This window comes from Hipposideros armiger, unplaced genomic scaffold (assembly GCF_001890085.2).
Source record: "Hipposideros armiger isolate ML-2016 unplaced genomic scaffold, ASM189008v1 scaffold_126, whole genome shotgun sequence".
In the NCBI taxonomy this organism is placed as follows: Eukaryota; Metazoa; Chordata; class Mammalia; order Chiroptera; family Hipposideridae; genus Hipposideros; species Hipposideros armiger.
Window position 1 is genome coordinate 3,286,875 of NW_017731476.1, and position 17,523 is coordinate 3,304,397.

The 17,523-nt window shown below is 54.8% G+C and overlaps 4 protein-coding genes across 7 annotated transcripts in view; 1 reads left to right on the forward strand and 3 right to left on the reverse strand.

Annotated features, from left to right (window-relative positions):
- Positions 1 to 2,649: 2,649 nt before the first annotated feature.
- Positions 2,650 to 7,402, reverse strand: MSRB1 (methionine sulfoxide reductase B1). Its single transcript, XM_019648836.1, has 4 exons — positions 7,255 to 7,402; positions 5,441 to 5,589; positions 5,005 to 5,119; positions 2,650 to 3,637 (listed from the first exon to the last, which is right to left on the reverse strand). The coding sequence occupies exons 1-4, from the start codon at positions 7,307 to 7,309 to the stop codon at positions 3,606 to 3,608; spliced, it is 351 nt and encodes a 116-aa protein (XP_019504381.1). The 5' UTR covers positions 7,310 to 7,402; the 3' UTR covers positions 2,650 to 3,605.
- Positions 7,403 to 7,766: 364 nt separating this feature from the next.
- RPL3L (ribosomal protein L3 like) lies at positions 7,767 to 14,949 on the reverse strand. 4 transcript variants are annotated; one of them, XM_019648428.1, is made up of 10 exons: positions 14,841 to 14,949; positions 14,161 to 14,353; positions 12,828 to 12,996; positions 11,383 to 11,518; positions 9,713 to 9,899; positions 9,458 to 9,618; positions 9,148 to 9,249; positions 8,553 to 8,648; positions 8,204 to 8,323; positions 7,767 to 7,907 (listed from the first exon to the last, which is right to left on the reverse strand). In XM_019648428.1, exons 1-10 carry the CDS (start codon positions 14,841 to 14,843, stop codon positions 7,851 to 7,853), a joined length of 1,224 nt encoding a protein of 407 aa, XP_019503973.1. In that variant the 5' UTR covers positions 14,844 to 14,949; the 3' UTR covers positions 7,767 to 7,850. The 4 variants fall into 4 exon arrangements, with proteins under 4 accessions (XP_019503973.1, XP_019503975.1, XP_019503974.1 ...); XM_019648430.1 differs by having other exon boundaries at positions 14,785 to 14,884; XM_019648429.1 differs by lacking the exon at positions 8,553 to 8,648.
- Positions 14,950 to 17,092: 2,143 nt separating this feature from the next.
- The window catches only part of NDUFB10 (NADH:ubiquinone oxidoreductase subunit B10), a 7,781-nt gene continuing 7,350 nt past the window's right edge, over positions 17,093 to 17,523 (forward strand). The window contains exon 1 of the mRNA XM_019648702.1: positions 17,093 to 17,357. Within this exon, the coding sequence (XP_019504247.1) occupies positions 17,210 to 17,357 (148 nt within the window). The 5' untranslated portion in view covers positions 17,093 to 17,209. The remainder of the gene's footprint in view (positions 17,358 to 17,523) is intronic.
- Positions 17,375 to 17,523, reverse strand: part of RPS2 (ribosomal protein S2) — a 4,461-nt gene continuing 4,312 nt past the window's right edge. The window contains exon 7 of the mRNA XM_019648442.1: positions 17,375 to 17,520. Within this exon, the coding sequence (XP_019503987.1) occupies positions 17,375 to 17,520 (146 nt within the window). The remainder of the gene's footprint in view (positions 17,521 to 17,523) is intronic.

Below are 17,523 nucleotides of genomic sequence, written 5' to 3' on the forward strand. Positions count from 1 at the left end.
TCGTCGGAGCTGTCGCCGCTGCGCCCCCGGCGGCGCCTCGGGGAACTGAAACGGCGCTCGGACCTGCCCCGGCGCAAGGGCGGCGCGGAGCGAGCGCTCCCCCTGCAGGTAGGTCCTGCTTAAAGTCCCTGTGCCCACTCCGGGAGGAGACCTTGAAAGCCCCAGGACCTGGAAAGGAGTCATCGCGCTGGGCCTCGTAAGCGGGTAGGGGCACTGTGGCCCTTGTCGGCTTGGCAGTGACCTTCGCGGACTCCCTCAGGCGCATCCTGCCACTTGCCTGCCCTGCCCTCAGGCATAGTCAGGGGCTTCCCAGGACCTACCCACCGGACCTGCCCTGGGCCATTCCCCACCAGAATCACGGCTCTCCCTAGCACTTGTCACTCAGATGAAAAGAAAGCCGTGGGTGAGCAAAAGTCCCATGCATTATCAATGCACTCATCCATTCCACAAGCGTTTATTGAGCGCTCCTCTGAGTGGATCAACAGGGCTCATGCAAATTTCTTTTCTCCCACGGGTACTTTACCCAGTGTGCGCTGGCCTGCCGTGCCCCAGCCTGCCCGCTGCTGTTGGCCGATATTGGTAGAACACCAGGAGCCGTCTGCCCCTGAACGCAGCCCTTGGCTGGCAAGGCTGTGACTGAGACCACCTGGCAAGGCGGGGGTGTTGGAGTGGAAGTGGCTAGACTCTCAAAGAGTCTTTTGTTTCTCAGGGAGGAACTGGAGCTGCAGGCCAGAGGTTATGGTGTAACCCCCAGGAGAAGGGGGTGGGAGGGTAATTTGATTCCACATGAGACACCCATCTTCGAAGGTTAAGTGCTCCGCCCAAGATTGCAGTGAGCTGAGGCAACCAAGGCTCAGCAAATGAGCCAGGAGCCCCCGCATAGGACAGTGACCCCCATGCAGGGCCCTTGCCTACGGCTGGGGATCAAGGGAGGGGCAGATTCCCATCACTGAGGAATGAACAGGCTGAATAGGCCAGGAACACCAGGGCCCCACTGTCCTCCTGCCTCCCAGCCACTCCCTCATTTGATCACCTTTGCCCTCTCACCTCTCCTCCTCATGTAGGGGTACGCCCAGCTGCTGAGTGTGTCTATTCCAAGTATGCATTCAGAACTGGGGAAATAGCTACAGGATAGGTTTGGAGACCCATTGGACCCACTGTGAGATGGACCTGAGCTAAAGCTCCATGGATCACCTGACCTCCACAAGCCCCTACTCTGACAGTGACATTTGTGTCTCCTGGATTGTTATCAGTTTAGAGCCAGTGTCCAGAAGTCCCCGAAATGTCTGATTACTTCCTTTTCCCCAATACTCTGCTAAAATGCTGTAGGTCCCTTTAGGAAAGGCTGAGAGAGATTAATGGTATACATTTTGGCAGCATATCTGGGTTCTTCCTTAAGGGGTCCCAGCCTCCCCTTCATTCAAGGAGTTCTGGGTCTGTAAACTGGTTCAAGTCTGGGAATTGATTGAGGGGTCATGGCTGCTTTTATGATTCAAGTTAGACTTGTGTTTACTTGACCTTGAACTCTTCTGCTTATCCAGATCAAGTAAGAATTCAGTAGGCTTTCCATCTATTTCACTTCTAGGGACACCATGATCAACTAGTCGACACCATAGGTCAGCGAGAGTCAGACTCTCCTGATTACTGCTTTGACTCTGCTGTCTACTACGGCAACCATGCCCACCTTGAATTTGGTGATCCAATGACCACCATTGCATTTAGGTTTCCCAATTCCATGGTAACAGTTCTCATGGAAGTTCTGGCCTACACAGAAGAGTGATCCCAGAGCTCTTCTAGGATGCTGGGGCTCCCCTCACCAATTTATTTCACCACCACAATGGTGGTGAAAGGTGTGTCCTCCAGACCCTCCAAGGGTGGATGAGTAAGTCTTAAATGACAAATCCACTCTAACATTCCAATCTCCCGAAGCCTTTGGATCCCTTTCTCTATTAAGCCAAGGCAGGTTTGGCATTACAACTCCATTTAATGTGGGCCACCTTTTGGTCCATGTGTCAACCAGCTAAACTAATGGTACATGACTCCATGAGCTGCAACATTAAATCCAGCATCTCTGCTTAGTGAGCCCCTATCAATAAATTCAGCCTGATCCAACTTTATGTTCTTTCCACCATTATCCCACCCCTTACCATTGATTCCCACACACATTCCCCAGATTTCTGTCAATATGAATTGAAAAAATCACGTAGTTCTTTTGGAATATAGCATACCTCCTCACACAGGGCCTGGGACATGCCAAGTTTGCTGCCGCCTCAGGGCCTTTGCACGTGCGGTGCCTCTCCCTGGGAAGCTCTCTTCTTGTTTCTCTCACCTGTCACTGCTGAGTTGGGATGGAAGCAAAGCGCCAGCTCCCTAATCACCCTTACCACATATCTTAGCATCATTACTCTGCTGTAGTTGCTCACAGCCCTTATGATCTGACAGGAACTTATTATTTCTTCAACTATGCTATAACACCTTGAGGGCAGGGCCCCCTGACTATCTTGTTCACAGCTGCTTCCCCAGCACCGAGGCTGGAACTTGGCATGAAGCAGGTGCTCAATAAATATCTGTGGAACAAATGAAACAATTTTACAAAGCCTAAATCTTGTATTCTGGCATCTCTGATGTTGATAATAAACAGAGCATCCCTGGGTTTCGTTTGTTTATTCATCTCTCCCTGATAACTCTGGAGAGGATTCAAAATGGGAAGGAAGGGTTTCAGTATCACCCATATTCCTGAATGGCAAGAATTTCAGCACATGTGTGGTAAGGCGTAGTCACTGTGCCCTGGGAAGGTATGAATTGCAGGCTGTGAGCTCCGAGGCCCCCAGCTTTGTGCAAAGTAATGAGGCAATAGCTGCTTTCCTAAGCCCGCGTGAGGCAAGCAGCAGCTGCACAGATTGTGAAATCAGAATTTCTCCTTTCGTAACTGAGAGAACAGGGGTCTGTCCCCTCGCCCCGTTCCCCCCATGGGTCATGGATCAGATTGTGAAATAGGGTTCAGAATTTCTCCTTTTGTAACTGAGAGACCAGTGATTGGTCCCCTTGCCTCGCTCCCCCCATGGGTCATGGATCATCAACACTCTGGCTGCCTGGAAGGGTTTAACCAGAGTGAATCATGTAGTGACTGGGGTTGGAGCAGCTGCCTGGGGCCACCTCAATTTGCATTCTGTCTCCCAGCACAGCCTGAGGGAGATGGGCACCAGCTTTGGCCAGGGCCAGAACCTATCTCAGAATTGGGCCCCAAAAGGATAAGTCCAGACAGGCAGGAAAGGAGCAGTGGGCAGAGGAGAAGTGAGGATAAGGGTACACCACAATTCACAGATGAACCAGGCCTACAGCCCACCTCCCTGAGGCTCCCGTGAGCCTGAGGCCAAGATGAGCCAATAGCTGGGTCGTCCAGGCCCATCCTAGCAGCGGGATATGGGCCATAGGCAGCAAACCAGTGCTTTTCCCAAGCAGAACCTATGCAGAGCCAAGGTCCTGGGAGCTTTCCTGATGTTTCAGCCACCTCTCTTCCCTGTCTGAATATCTGGGGATCCAATTCCAAGGTGGGATAGCTGGACTGTGGCCACCACGCAACGCCCATCACAAGGGCTGCCCACCTACTTCCCCTGGGACGCAGAAGTTTCTTTGTCTGAAAGAAAGATAGGAGGGGAGAGAAAAGTCAATCCCTGCTTAACTATGCTTCAGACAGCACTCCTGAGCTAGCTCCTCCACTCCAATCTGCAGGCCAGGGGAGCTTGGAGGACCCAGACAACCAGTGTGGGGGAGTCTATGTGCCCCATCCCAAGATCTGAGGAGAACCCAGAGCCTCTTCTTCCTCCACAGACAAAGGACAAATAACTACAAAAGGACAAAAACATCATCTGACATCTCATTTAACCCCCACGGTGATGGCAGCAAGCAGGTGCTGTCGGCAGCCCCATTTTATAGCGGATAAAACTGAGATTAGGGTGCTCGCTTCGGCAGCACATACACTAAAATTAGAACGATACAGAGAAGATAAGCATCGCCCCTGCACAAGGATAACATGCAAATTTGTGAAGCATGCCATATTTTTTTATGGAGAATATAGTCAATAATGTGAAAACTATATATGGTGTCAGATGGGTACTAGACTTATCAGGAGGATCACTTCATAAATTACATAAATGCCTAACCACTGTGCTATACCCCTGAAACTAATGTAAAATAATATTGAATGTCAACTATAATTAAAATACATATATATGTATACATATATATAGTCATGGGATATAAAGTACAGTATAGGGAATATAGTCAATGATACTGTAATAGCTATGTACGGTGTCACATGGGTAGTAGGGATTACCACTTTGTGAGGGGTGTAAATGTCAAATCATTATGTTGTTTTGTACACCTGAAACTAATTTTAAAAAATGAGATTAGGGACTCACCAGTGATGTAGGCATCAAGTAAGGAGCTGGGATTTGAGCTACAAAGGTCTCAAGGGTGGCTGGGTGTGCAAACAGATGTGCAATGATTTGGGGGAAGCGTTTATGTGAGCAGGAGAGCAAAGGCCAGAGGGGAGGCTGAGCTCAAATAAAATGCCCCAAAATAAACTACAGCTCTCCAAAACAAACTACCAATAATAAGAATCCTGCCAATAGGAGCACATATTTGAGCTATTACTACGGGCCAGGTCCCAGGTGCACAACCCCACCCTCAGCCTCCACCCAGCCCTACCTTCCAATCCATTCACAGGGAAGGGCCAGGCCTCTGGAGAAAATCTTTCTACCCATCTACCCTCAGATGCCCCTTTTGGGGACACGTGATAAACCAGGCACAGAAGGCAGGGCATCTGCCCCCTCGTCCCTATCCTGCAGCTGCCTTTTGGGATGGCCATGGGCAGCCCTGGGCAGAGTGCATTAATGCACCCCATGCTTTGTCACTCTAAGTGGATGAAAATCGTGTGTCCCACACCCAGAGCCTGTAAAACATACGACAGGCCTGTGTCCAGCTGCCTGATGGCAAGCTCACCTTTAGGGATGAACTTCAGCGAGCTGCTAAATATTCAGAAGCGGGACTGCCCTTTCTTGGGACCATCGTTCAGGAATTCATGGCCCAAGCCGTTGCCACACCTGCCACAGGAGACCTGGAAAGACCACAAAACAGCCATGGGAGTTTCTGGCCACAAAACAGCCACAGCAGACAGTGTCCTCTCCATGTCCATTTCCCAAGGTTAACTGCTGGCAGGACAGGTTGACCTCCTTCCTGGAGCTTGCACAGGAAAGTCGTCCTATTTCCCTCTTCCCACTAGGCCTCAAGCTCTCCCATTAGTTTGGGGTGGCAGCTTCCCTGGCTGAGGCCAGAGGCCTGAGATAGACAGACGCTAAGCCCCTAGAGCTGCAGGGGGAGCAGAAGGAAGGAAGGGGTGGCCCACACCCCCTCCCCACCCCTTGCTCCTACCACCCACCTTTAAGGCTTCAGGCCGATTGTGCTCAGGACGCTTGACCACACTGTCAGCATGGATGGTCTCAGTGAAGGCTGGCCATGGGGATGAGTGTGCATACTTGGAGCGGCTGGAGAAGAGCTCGTAGCCACACTTGGCACACACGTAGACGCCTAGAGGTGGAAGCAAAGACGTTGCCTCCAGCCTCTCTGGGGTGAGCTCCCAAATCCTTAGACCCAGGAGAACACAGCACTGTCACCATTCACAGGGTGAGCTGCACACCCTCCCCATGCCCCAACCCTCCACCCACAGGCCTGGGTTTTGGTTCTGTGGAGAAGACTCACCACTGAGCTCACATTTAGTGGTTCTTAGCATGTGCCAGAGACCAGGAGAGCCACTTTTCACATTTATCTCATTGACTCTTCTCAACAGCCCTGTGATGCTGACCTATCCATTGTACAGATGAGGAAGCTGAGGCTCGGTGATGCAAAACACTCAGCAGCCAAGAAGGAACCCAGGGTATCTGATGAGGACACAGCATTCCCACCCTTTGCAGGCCCCACACAGTGGAGGCTCTGACATGGCCAGCACCACCACCTAGCCCCCCCCCCTTCCCAAGTAGCTGTCTTGCTACCAGCCAGGAAGAGAATGGTCCCAGCAAAAAAAGCCTCCATCCAGGCCAGAAAGGGGGCCCAGGAAGACAGGGGGAACAGGGGGAAGGGGTTTTAGCCTATCCTCAAAAGATCACTTTGAAGGGGAAAAAATGTTGTGACATGTACTTGTGGAACAGAAAGCAGGTACCCCTCACCCACTGCCCAGCCTGAGGACAACCTCTGCTGGAGTCCTGAGTGAACTACTCAGCATTTACCAATAACTGGAGGAGGAAGCAAAGAGAAACCAGGAGCGGCTGCAAGAGTGAAGTTTCCAGCTTGGCAGAGCAGCCTGAGGGTCACACAGCCAGGGGGTTTCGGGAGGGCTTTGCCCAGAAGGTCCTGTCACAGCTGACATCCATAGATGTCAGGTAACATCCGTAGATGCCTCTACTCTGTTGGGTGACACCCAACAGATCCCACCCCAAGTCAGTTGCCGCCCCAGTCTTGCCTATGGCATGTTTTTACCAAATTAGTCCATTACCAGGCAGCACAGCCCAGAAGGGGATTCACCAGGACTTCTCAAAGCCTGGAGCCAGGGCTGAGGGCTGGCCATGCCCCAAACCACCCCCACCCCACCCAGGCTGTCCCATCAAACTTCACTACACTGGCCATTGGTGGCCTGATGGTTCTCCTGGTTACCCAAACCCAGGGCCCTGGGCAGGTGGGAGAGGCATCTATGCCAGCACATTCTATGCTTGTTGGCTTACCCTGCAGACCCTGGAACATGAGAGGGGAAAGGGCAGGGAGAGGGAGCAGCCCCCAGGAGAGGCAGCCTTGTCACAGGAGCTCCCCGGGACAAGACCTTCTTTCACACCGCCCCTCTGAAGTTCAGACCCTGACCTGGACCCCCCCCATCAGCACACCATCCCCGTGTACCCTGACCCCACAGATTCCCCCGCAAACGGCCACGCTCACACTCAAGGTCTTTACTCCTCGAGGACAGTGAATCCCTGTCTAACGTCCCCCTCCCCTCAGGTACCCCTACTCTCCGAGCCTCCCCCCCGCCCCCCGTCTTCTCCCTCCTCCGTGATCCCCTTTACCTTTACCTATATGCGCTCCTCCCCGTGCGTCATACTCGCCCCCCATTCCCAGGGCTCCAGGATTCCATCACCACCCTAGGGCAGCGATGCCCCCTCTAATGTGCGCCCCCACCCCGCTGCCCTCCCAGAAGGTCGCAGGTTGTACCCGGCTCAAAGTGGTTCTGGAAAGCCTCGCCCCCGAAGAAGCTGCAGAACGACATGGCGGCGACAGGACTGCAGCGCGCTTTCTGCCTCCGACAAATCTGAGGCCAACCACCCCAAGACCTCCCGGCCTGCGCCTGGCCCCCACACCCTGAGGCTCCGCCCCCTCTAGGAGACCAATCACGTCCAGGAGCGCTGGGACAGATTCCCCTCCAGAGGGCCTTCTCTTCCCGTGGACCAATTGGAACAAGAGTTCCGGCTTCCGCCTCCAGGAGGCCACGCCCCCACCCGAGGACCTGACCTCTCTGGTCTTCTTAGCAGGCCCCGCCCATCAGCCACTAGTGTGTTGCGTCCCCGAGGCCCAGCGCCAGGGGATATCGCTGTGCTGCGCCGGGTTTGGGCTGGTGGCCACACTTCACCCTTCGAACGGCTTGTGCTCTCCCTACCCCGGCGCTAAGCCCCCGGGCCACCAGCCGTCGACTGGCCTTTCAGTGCCCTCAACTCAGACACCGTGGGAAGAGTTGCTTTCTGCCTTTATTAGACAAGGAGGACAAGCGTGGGTCGCACGTGCTTCTTTTAGGCTCCCTTCATCCCAAGCCCCTACAAGTCTCCCGAGGTCTCCAGCTTTTCCTTCTCAAGATGCTTCTTCTGGGGACCCTGTGAGGGTGGGAGGCAGGAGGAGGGTCAGTCACAGGGGTCTTGCTCGGAATACTGCCCCTGGCCAGCCCCCTGAGTCACCTAGAATGGGCCCTGCCGCCCCCTCCCACGACCAGTCCCTCCTCTACCTTCTTTTCCAGCAAGAATCAGTGCCCAGGGTTGGAGTCCTAAAAGCCCCCTCCTGCGGATGTGTGTAGGGGACGTCCCGCCACCCCCATCTGCTCCAGCTTCCCCACTCTGGGGCAGGTGGGATGTGAGGTCTGAGCCCCAGACAACAAGGACAGGGGTGGGCTCACCATGAAGGCCCTCTTCTCTTGGGCTGTCTGGAAGCGGCCATGTCCAAACTTGGAGGTGGTGTCAATGAACTTGAGTTCAATATTCTCCAGGAGCCGCCGGCTGTGGTGCACCAGGAGGGACTGGACAGGACATGGGACAGGACAGCCTCAAGGCCGAGGTCCCCATCCAGTAATTTCCAGTCCACCCACCCATCTTTTGTCAGAATCCCTCTCTTTTTGCTCTCCCTATCCCCTGACCCTCAGAGCAGGCTGGAGGACAGGACAGGGTGGGCCAGTCTGCCCCCCTACCTATACCCACAAGCAATGGGACTCCCGCTCCCCAGCTCCCCAGCCCACTGCTGGTGTTCACCTTCCTCAGTGTGATGACCCGCTTTTTGGTTCCTGCGATGCAACCCTTCAGCATGACGAAGTCATTGTTGACTTCCCCATAGTGGGGGAAGCCGCCCTGCAGAGAGGTGGGTCACAGTCCAGACCAAGAAAGGGCTGCCAAGTTAGGGGGCAGGGGGCAAGTTAGGGGGCAGGGGGCAGCTGGGAAAACTCCCATACTCGGCTGTAATTGGAAAGAGCCAGTGCCCGGCCCCTGGCCACCCTCGATCACTAATCAGAGCAGCATCTGAGCCACACCCTAAGTCCTCTTGTGCATTATCTCATTTAACAATCTGCATTTTACATAGAGGATAACAGGCTCAGAGGAGTGGAGTCACCTGCTTCAGCACACACTGCCCTGGGGTTCAAGCCCAGGCAGTCTGACTTAGAGGCCACAGTCAAAGCCAGTGACAGCAGCTGGAGTGTAAGCTTTCTGCAGAGGAGGCTCAGAGGGTGCAGGAAGGGAGGGGTTTGTTCCACCAGGCAGCCGCTCACTGGGGACTGAGCTCTTGGGGCCATAGCAGTACCCCACACATGCACACCAGGCCCCCTCAGCCAGATCGGCTTCCCACCCTCACCAGTGGTGTGATGGACTTGTCAGTCATGTCATAGCTGGTGGATGCATTATTCTTAACCACCTTCCCGTCCTCCATGTGCAGCCCCTGGCCAATGCGGTAGATCTGCCAGGAGAACAGGGCACATTGAGGGCAGCCGGTGGTCTCTGGGGCCAGCAGTATGTCCACACCCATCAGCACATGGGCTTAGACTCAGGCACTGGTGGGGGCATTTCAGAGCCTTTGGGGAGCCAGGAAGTATCTGGGTCATGCACCCCACTGACTGGAGTCTGGTCATGGTGTCCTCCCCCCTTCACCAGAACTGCAGACACACCTTCTTGTTCAGCTCCGTACGGTGGTGGTAGCCCTTCTGCCCAGCCCGGGCGATGGAGCAGCCCACGCGGGCAGGGTGCCAGGCGCCAATGCAGGCCACCTTTCTCAGCCCCTTGTGGGTCTTCCGGGGCAGCTTCTTGGTGTGCCAGCGGCTCGTGACCCCTGCAGGTGGGAGGGGCTGGCGGCTGAGAAGCTAGTATGGCCCCCATCCCCTCCAGGCAACCTTCCAGGAGCTGCCATCCCCACCTGGCCCTACCTTTGACGCCCCGGCCCTTGGTGACAGCGATGACATCAACGACCTCACTCTGACTGAACACACTGTGCACCGGCACCTGTTTCTCCAGCCGGGCCTGGGCCCAGGCCACCTTCTCAGCCACCGTGCCGCCATTCAGCTGGATCTCCATGATGTGGGCTTTTTTCTGCCGGAAGGGCAGCAGCTTCATCTGCAGGACACGGCATGGCGAGTCAGTTCCCAGAGGGTCACATCCCCATGTGCACACACGGCATGATCAACTGGTGACCCCTGGCAGGCTTGCATGCCTGCATTCATTCAGCAGATGTTCCCATGCTTGGTCTGGCTATGTGCTATGTCCTGTGCTAGGCACTGGGGTAGAGTATGGAATGAGGCAGACAGGGACCTGACCTTCATGAAGCCATTATCTATTGTAGTTGGGGGACAGAAGCCAAGTAAACTCTTGGAGAGGGCTAAGTGTTCTGATGTAATACTGAGGGTGGAGGGGACAGTTATTGCACCTAATGTGGTCAGGGAGAACCTCTCTGAGGAGGTGACACCAGTAACAAGATAGAGCTACTAGGTGAAGATCTGAGAGCTTTTGAGGCAGAGGGAATCGCATGTACAATGACCCTGAGACAGGGAAAATCCTGGGGAATTGGGAGGACAGGAAGGAGACCAGTGTGTGTAGACCATGAGGAGCAAGGAGGAGGGAGTGCAAGATGGAGTCAGAGGTGAGCAGGGGCCTGGTCAGCAAGTCTTACAGGAAGGACTCAGGCTTTATTCCAAGTGCAGGCTCTGACATGATTTGATTCATATTTTTTTTTATTATTATTATTATTTTTTATTTTAGCTGAGCCATCCTGCTACCTGTTGGCAGCTAAGCGGCAGCTCAGCTTGGGCTGGGAATCGAACCGCTATTGCTCATAGCTCAAATTCTTGAGCGAGCTCTTAACCAACTGAGCCACTCGGCCGGCCCTTGATTCATGTTTTTAAACATCTCTGGCTGCTGCCATGTGAAGCACAGGCTATGGGGACACACAGGTGAAGCAGGGACACTCTGAGATCATAGCATAGTGCTCAGCAATGAATACTTAGGGAGCACCTACTGCATACAAGGCTCTTGGTGGGTTCTGGGGGCACAGCACTGAACAGGCAGCTGTGGCCCCTGCCCTCATGCAGCTCAAGGGAGATGGACATTAACCAATGACACAGGTAACCAAGAACAGCAAGTGTGAGAGTAAGTGGGGTGGGGGAGGGAGGGCCTACAAAAGTCTTCCCTGAGGACAAGAGGCCAAGGAATGTTCCAGGATAAGCCAGGGAGTGTTGGTAACCTGTCAGCCCACATCAAGCTAGACCCCCATATATGAATGTGGATTCACACACACACTTGTGCCAGAATCCACAGGGTGGTAGCCGGCCCTCTACACCGGACACCTGGCAGGAGAGCCAGGCCTTCTGGGGCATTTCAGGGCCTTGGTTGACCACTGGGCGTGGCCAATGCCCCAGGGCCCTGGGTGCACTGATGCCCACTGGGGCTTCGGGTGGCCAACCCTTTGGGCCTGTGCCTAGTGCTCGTGGTATTTTTAGGTTGACATTTGCCAGGGCTCCCAGAGGCTGGGGTGGGGGAGGGTGCCCAGGGGCTGGACTGGCTGACCGGGTGTGGACAAGGGAGTAGGGAGTAGGGTGCTGACCTGGGTGTGGACGATGACCCGAATGACCTTGCAGTACTTCTTCATGGCAGCAAAGTCTTTCTGGAGCTGCTTTTTGCCATCGGCATCACGCCACCTCTTGCAGGCCTTGGTGAAGGCTTTCTTCTTGCTCTTGTGCCTGAGCCACGCACACAGGGTGCTCAGAGGGGCCAGCCAGGGCAGCTCCCCAGGCCTGTCCTGCCCGCACCTGCCCACCGCCTACCAGGCATGGGTCTTAGAATAGTAAATGTCCCCTTCCTTCGTCCTTTCCTTCCCAGGGGAGGCCACTACCGGGCCCTCCCTGAAGTCCCTAGGCTGCTGGCTCCAGTCACCATCTTTAAGCAGAGACTGCCTCTCCCACTCCGGGCCTCAGCTTCCTCCTCTGTAAACTGGGCACCCTCCCTGCCTGCCCAGGGCCTGAGGGAGAGTGGCAGATGTGCAGGAGCTTGAGAAAGGGATGTGCCGGCCACCTGCCCACATCGCTACAGCTGCTAACCCCACTTCTGAAGCAAACAGCCGGTACTGGCCCGGCACCATACACGTCATTCCTAACCCTTGCTAGAACTCTGGGTGGTGGACACTATTATCCCCATTTCACAGATGAAGAAGCCATGGTTCACAAAGGTCAAAGCCCCTGGATCAGGGGCCAGTTGATAACCATAAAAACGGGGAAAACAAGGCCAGTTGGCATTTGCCGAGCACTTCCTCTGTGCTGAGCCCTTGACCCACTTTGCTCATCTAATCCTTACAGCAGCCACTGTAAGGATTATAGTGATGCAGGAACCACTCCCACCTCCATCTGATGGTGTCTGTGGCATGCCTGGTTCTGGGGGGCTGGGGGAGGGGAGGTGATACAAGGCTCTTAGAGATCAGCCAGCTTGCCCTTGGTCACTAAGCCCACTTTGACTCTAGGGCCCAAGCTCTTCACCTCCCATAGAGGGCCAGGGCTGGGCTCTGCCTCTGCCTCTGCCTCTGTAAGGAGGGGGATGTCTGTGAGGTTGTGAAGTTCCTCAGGCAAGGGACCTTCCCTTTCAGGACCTGTGCCAGGGAAGATTTGAGGCCTGAGAATGCCTTTCTGATAAGAAGAGTTTGTCAGTTGGCTGTTTCCCTTTTCACCCTAGCTGCTAGGAAGCTCAGAGCCAACTCTGACATTTCATCAAATTAGTTCTTTAATTAACCCTGAGGATTAGAATATTTCCTTCCTCTTTTTTCTGTATCCCAGTTTTCTCTCCAGCCTGCTAGTACTCATCTTTTACTGAATTGAAGGCATCCTTATACACGCGTGTGCATGTGCGCGCGCACACACACCACATACTTTCCTGCCTTCCACACACTGGTGACACTTCTCCTGCCCACCCCATCATTCCCGCACAAGGCTGGGAAGTAAAAGGCCCACCCATCCCCAGTAGTTCCACCAGCCCACACATGGTCCACCCCAGAGCCCTCACCAGTCCTTGTAGAAGCGCCGGCGGCATTCATCACTGAGGTGCTCTGCAAAGATGGTCTTGAAGCTCCGCAGGCCTCGAGGGGTGGCCACGTAGCCCACAACGCCTACCACCACCAGAGGTGGTGTCTCCACAATCGTCACAGCCTCCACTTCCTCACGCTTAGAAATTTCTGAATGAAATGAGACAGGGGCATGGAGGAGAGCCTCCAGGGCCCATGGGTACAGACTCTTACCCATGGAAAAGGCAACTGCAGACCTTCCTGCCTGAAAAAGGAGGGAGCACCACACCCCCAGGGCTGCTGGGGACAGAGGCCCTCATGACCAGGGACCCCGCTGACCTCCAGCCCTCAGACTGCCTGCACCCTGCCCCTTCGCTCCCTGCTCTGCCCTGGGTGTGGAGCAGCTGCTGATCAGGGCCCCATGGATGGTCCATGCTAGCTCTGACTCTGAGATCTCAGGCAAGGCCTGACTTGTTCCTTGCCTCAGGTTCCCCACTAGACCATCCGGGAATGGGCTAGCAGGGCAACGACCAGGGCAGCATTCCCCAAAGGGTGGGGTTGGACCTCCTTTAGTGGGGCACAAACAACCATTTTTTATTTTAATAGTTATGAATGTATGTTGAAGGGTTCTAGGGAAAAAAGCCTATAATTTGTCCAAAACCCATGATTTTATAGGCGTTATAGATTTTATAGATGTAGGTGAGTGCTTGCCAGAAGGTAGGGGGAGTGGCTGTAGCTATAAAAGGGTACCAGGGGGATCCATGTGGGGGTGGAATGTTCCGAGGTGGTGGGTACACACATGTAGTGGGACAGAGCCATAGAGAACTAAACACACACATGTGTGAGCGCACACACAACTGGGGAAACATGGGTAAATATCCAGTTGTGACATGTGGCTCTTCAAGAGGTTGCCATTGGGGGAAATTAGGTGAAGAGTACATGGGCTCTCTCCGTATCGTTTCTTACAACCACATGTACATCTACAATGATCTCAAAACAAAAAGTATTGTATATTGGGCGTCTGCCTTTTAATCCTAGCTCCTCCATTGACTAACTGGGTCACTGGCAATTTTCATAACTGCTCCATTTCCTCATCTGTAAGCTGGGGGCAATGACAGAACCCACCTCGAGGGGTGGCCAGTGGTCAGCACTTCATGACAGTCAGTATCCTGACTGAGATACCAGTGGGCAGGGCCTCACCCTTTCTGAGGCCATGTCCCCTCTTGGAGTCCAACAGTGGCTCCTAGCATCTGGAAGTTTCTCTAGATCTTCTGGTGATCAGGGGTGCTTTGTCCAACCTCCCCCCACCCCATGTGTCCCTCTGTGGACACTCACTGAGTCCTGGCCGGTGCACCTCTCGCAGGGTGTGTGTCATGCCGGCCTTATAGCCCAGAAATGCCGTGAGGTGTACAGGCCGGCTAGGGTCGTCCCGGGGCCACGTCTTCACCTTGCCCCGGTGCCGGCGGCTCCTCTTGTGGGGCAGGAAGCCCAGGTGTCCATGCCGAGGGGCAGAGAACTTCCGGTGGGACTAGGAACAGTAGAAGAGGAAGATCAGAGCTGGGGTCACCCTGGTGGGGGTGGCTGGATGGTCCCAGGGTTCAGACCCAAAGAAGTGAGCTAGAGACCCCAGACTAAGGCCCAATGGTCTTCAGTGACTCCATCTTTCTACAAGAAAGGAGGGGAAGGTTCACCCAGGGGCAGTGTCTTAGGGATGGAGCCAGCACCAAGCCCTCTTCACCCACAGGCTTCCTGCCTCAGTGGGCTCAGCTTGGCTAGGCCCAGGAGGGGCAGGCCAACACTGTGGCGAGGACTACAGGGGCGGGGCCGCTGTCATCCGTCCATCTCCTTGCCTGTTCTAGGTCTGGCAGCCAGAGCTCTGGCCCCTGCTGTCCTCTCCAATCCCCTACTCCCTCACAGGTCCAAGAACCATCCCTGCTGGTGGAGACTCCGAAAGCCCACCTGCCCCTCCTCAGAAAGCCAGCTTGCTCCAGCTCCAGCCCCCGCAAACCACTGACCATGGCGGCTGGTCCCTGCAGATCAGGAAAGAAAGAGGCCTCCCCACCAGGCGCCAGAGGTCGAGTGACAGGGCCAGGACACACAGCAGCCAGATCCCAGATTTAGCCCCTGGCAGAGGAGCTTGGTCATCTCCCGTGGTGTGCCAGAAGCAAGCCTGGCCCGGGGCAAGGCAGTGGGGGGTGGGGGCCATCAAATGGGCAACTTGGGGGGAGGACACATGGATCCAGGGCTGGCACTCCTTTCCTCAAGGGCCCTGGGACAGGGTCACACCCACTTTGTTTTCTGCCTCTTGAGAACCCCCCCAGGACAGGAACAACTTGGCCTGGTGGAGGGCGAGGAACCTCCACTGGGGGCTTCTCTCAGGCAGCTGCCTGCAAGGAGGGTCTGAGGCTAGTCTGCTGGCATTGAGGGGATTTCTGTCCTGAGTGCTGTGAGTCTGAGCTGCACAAAGAGGAGGGGGAAGATGGGGAGGGTTGGCTCTGTGCCCAGAGGATCACCAGGGCCCCAGTTCAGTATCAGGATCCCATGACTCTAATAGCTGTGATCCGAGAACATTTAGACACTTTTATGAACTTAAAGTTTGAATGAAAAGGGGATTGAAATCTTATTTTTTTATTCAAAGAGTCTGTGGTTTTAAAGTTCTGTATCTATAGAACTAGAGTTTTATAGGCCTAAGAAGTCTTGGAAGGTCTGTGGATTTTCCATCACTCACTCGATGCTAAGATTCTATGGTACTAAAATGTCACGATTCTTTGTTTTTGTTGTTGTTTTCTAATTACAAAGGTACTTTTAATACTTTGGGCTTAGGCCCACGGGAATAAAATCACTAGGAAGGGATAACCCCCTCCACCCCACGAGTGCCCTGAGGAGAGAGGCTACCGGAGAGAAGGAAGCACAGAAGGGACAGCTACAGACCCATGGCAGAGGGGATGCCATCTGTGCTGTGATCTATGAGTGCTGCAGGAAAATCAGGTGTGGTGGGACTGGCTCCAGGCACACAGGTCAAGGGCCAGAGGGTTGGACACGGAGCCATAAAGCTACTAGGTTGGGTTCCTCCCTCTCACTTGCCTTTTTCTGCTTCTGCTGCATGATCTTTGAGTCCCTCTGCTCCCAGGCAGCAGCAGAAAGCCATCATCTCAGAGCTATCAGGGCATCTTAGTGATGGCAGCGGCTCTGCCCTGCCTCTGTTGGGTCCAACATTGGACTTCCTGTTCTGTCCAATGTTCAGTCCAATGTTATGATACTTTGGGTCTGACAGCATCTGTTTAAAAGTTCATGATTTGGGGCCGGCCAAGTGGCTCAGTTGGTTAAGAGCTCGCTCAAGAGTGCGAGCTCTGAGCAATAGCAGTTTGAGTCCCGGCCCAAGCTGAGCTGCCGCTGAGTTGCCAACAGGTGGCAGGATGGCTCAGCTAAAAAAAAAATTTTTTTTTAAATGCCAACTAAAAGTTCATGATTTGAAGATTTGATGTTTCTGTGATTCCAGATTCTGTGAGTCCATGGAGTTGATGGCTTTGTGTCCCTGGTAGCAGCCCCTAGATAGGAAGTGACCAGCACCTTCCTTGGTGCCAGCCAGGGGCTATGCCAGGTATGAAGATCACAGAGGGCAGCCAGCAGGACCTTGTCAGTGGAGCTGCCTTGGGGGCACAACACTGCTCAAGGCCAGGATGGAACCATCAGAACCAGTCCAGAGTGCTGTGTCCTCAGGGTAGAAGCCACCTCTCCCTATAGGTGTGGACTCTGAGGGGGTAAGCCCTGCCTCCTGCTCTGCCCCAGGCAGGTCCCCCAAGCACACTGGCATCAATCAGTCAGTCCATAAGGGGCCTTGGCAGGCACAGTGGAACCCAGAGAGAGCTGTAGGGAATGGGCAATCCAAGAAGGCATCCAGGTCTAGAATAGTTGGCATTATTTGTTGACTGTGGTGTTACTTGTTTGCTCCACCGGTCTGAGTTCTCCAGAAAAGCCCAGCTGTGTTCATCTTATACTCTGCTGCACTTGGTATGTTCCTGTACGCCGTTGGAACTAAATGAATAGTTTACCTAGTCTTGTCTTCTCATAGTCTTTACCTATTACCTAGTCTTCTCATAGAATGCAAGCAGGGGTGCTTCATAGAAAGAGACCGAAGGAAGTCGCATGTGCAATGGAGCTGCAGTTCCACGCGGGGGCGCCCGCGCTGCGAGGCATTGCCCGGGCCCACATGTAGGCGTGTCGGGGAAACAAGTTCCATGGTGCCTCGCGCGCTCCGGGCGCTCTGCGCAGGCGCGGCAGCCCTCGGGCGTCCTCTGCGGCGGGCGATCTAGGACACCGGACGGAGGTGGGAGTAGGGGCATCTCGTCCGAGAGGGAAGTAGCCGTGCGCCGCCGCCGCCGCCATGCCGGACAGTTGGGACAAGGACGTGTACCCTGAGCCCCCGCGCCGTACGCCGGCGCCCTCGCCGCAGACCTCGGTGCCCAACCCCATCACTTACTTGACGAAGGCCTTCGACCTCCTCGTGGACCGGCCCGTGACCCTCGTGAGAGGTACGGGCCCCGCCAGGTCATCGCCGCTCCGTAGGGCCCCTCCGCTCCTCGGAGTCCCCGGCCCCATCCTGGACACCCGGCCGCGCCCCGGGCTTCGCCACCCTGACTATCCCCCGCCGCAACCCGGGGCCCCGACCCGGAGACCTGCGGGCTCCGTCGCCTTCTT

Bases quoted from the DNA above. Each gene is read 5' to 3' on its own strand.
- RPL3L (XM_019648428.1), bottom strand. The intron at 8,649-9,147 runs GTGAGGGTGGGA...ACCTCTCTGCAG, and splicing joins ACAAGTCCATCACACCACTG to GGCGGCTTCCCCCACTATGG. The intron at 8,324-8,552 runs GTGAACACCAGC...TGTCCTGTCCAG, and splicing joins GGGTCATCACACTGAGGAAG to TCCCTCCTGGTGCACCACAG.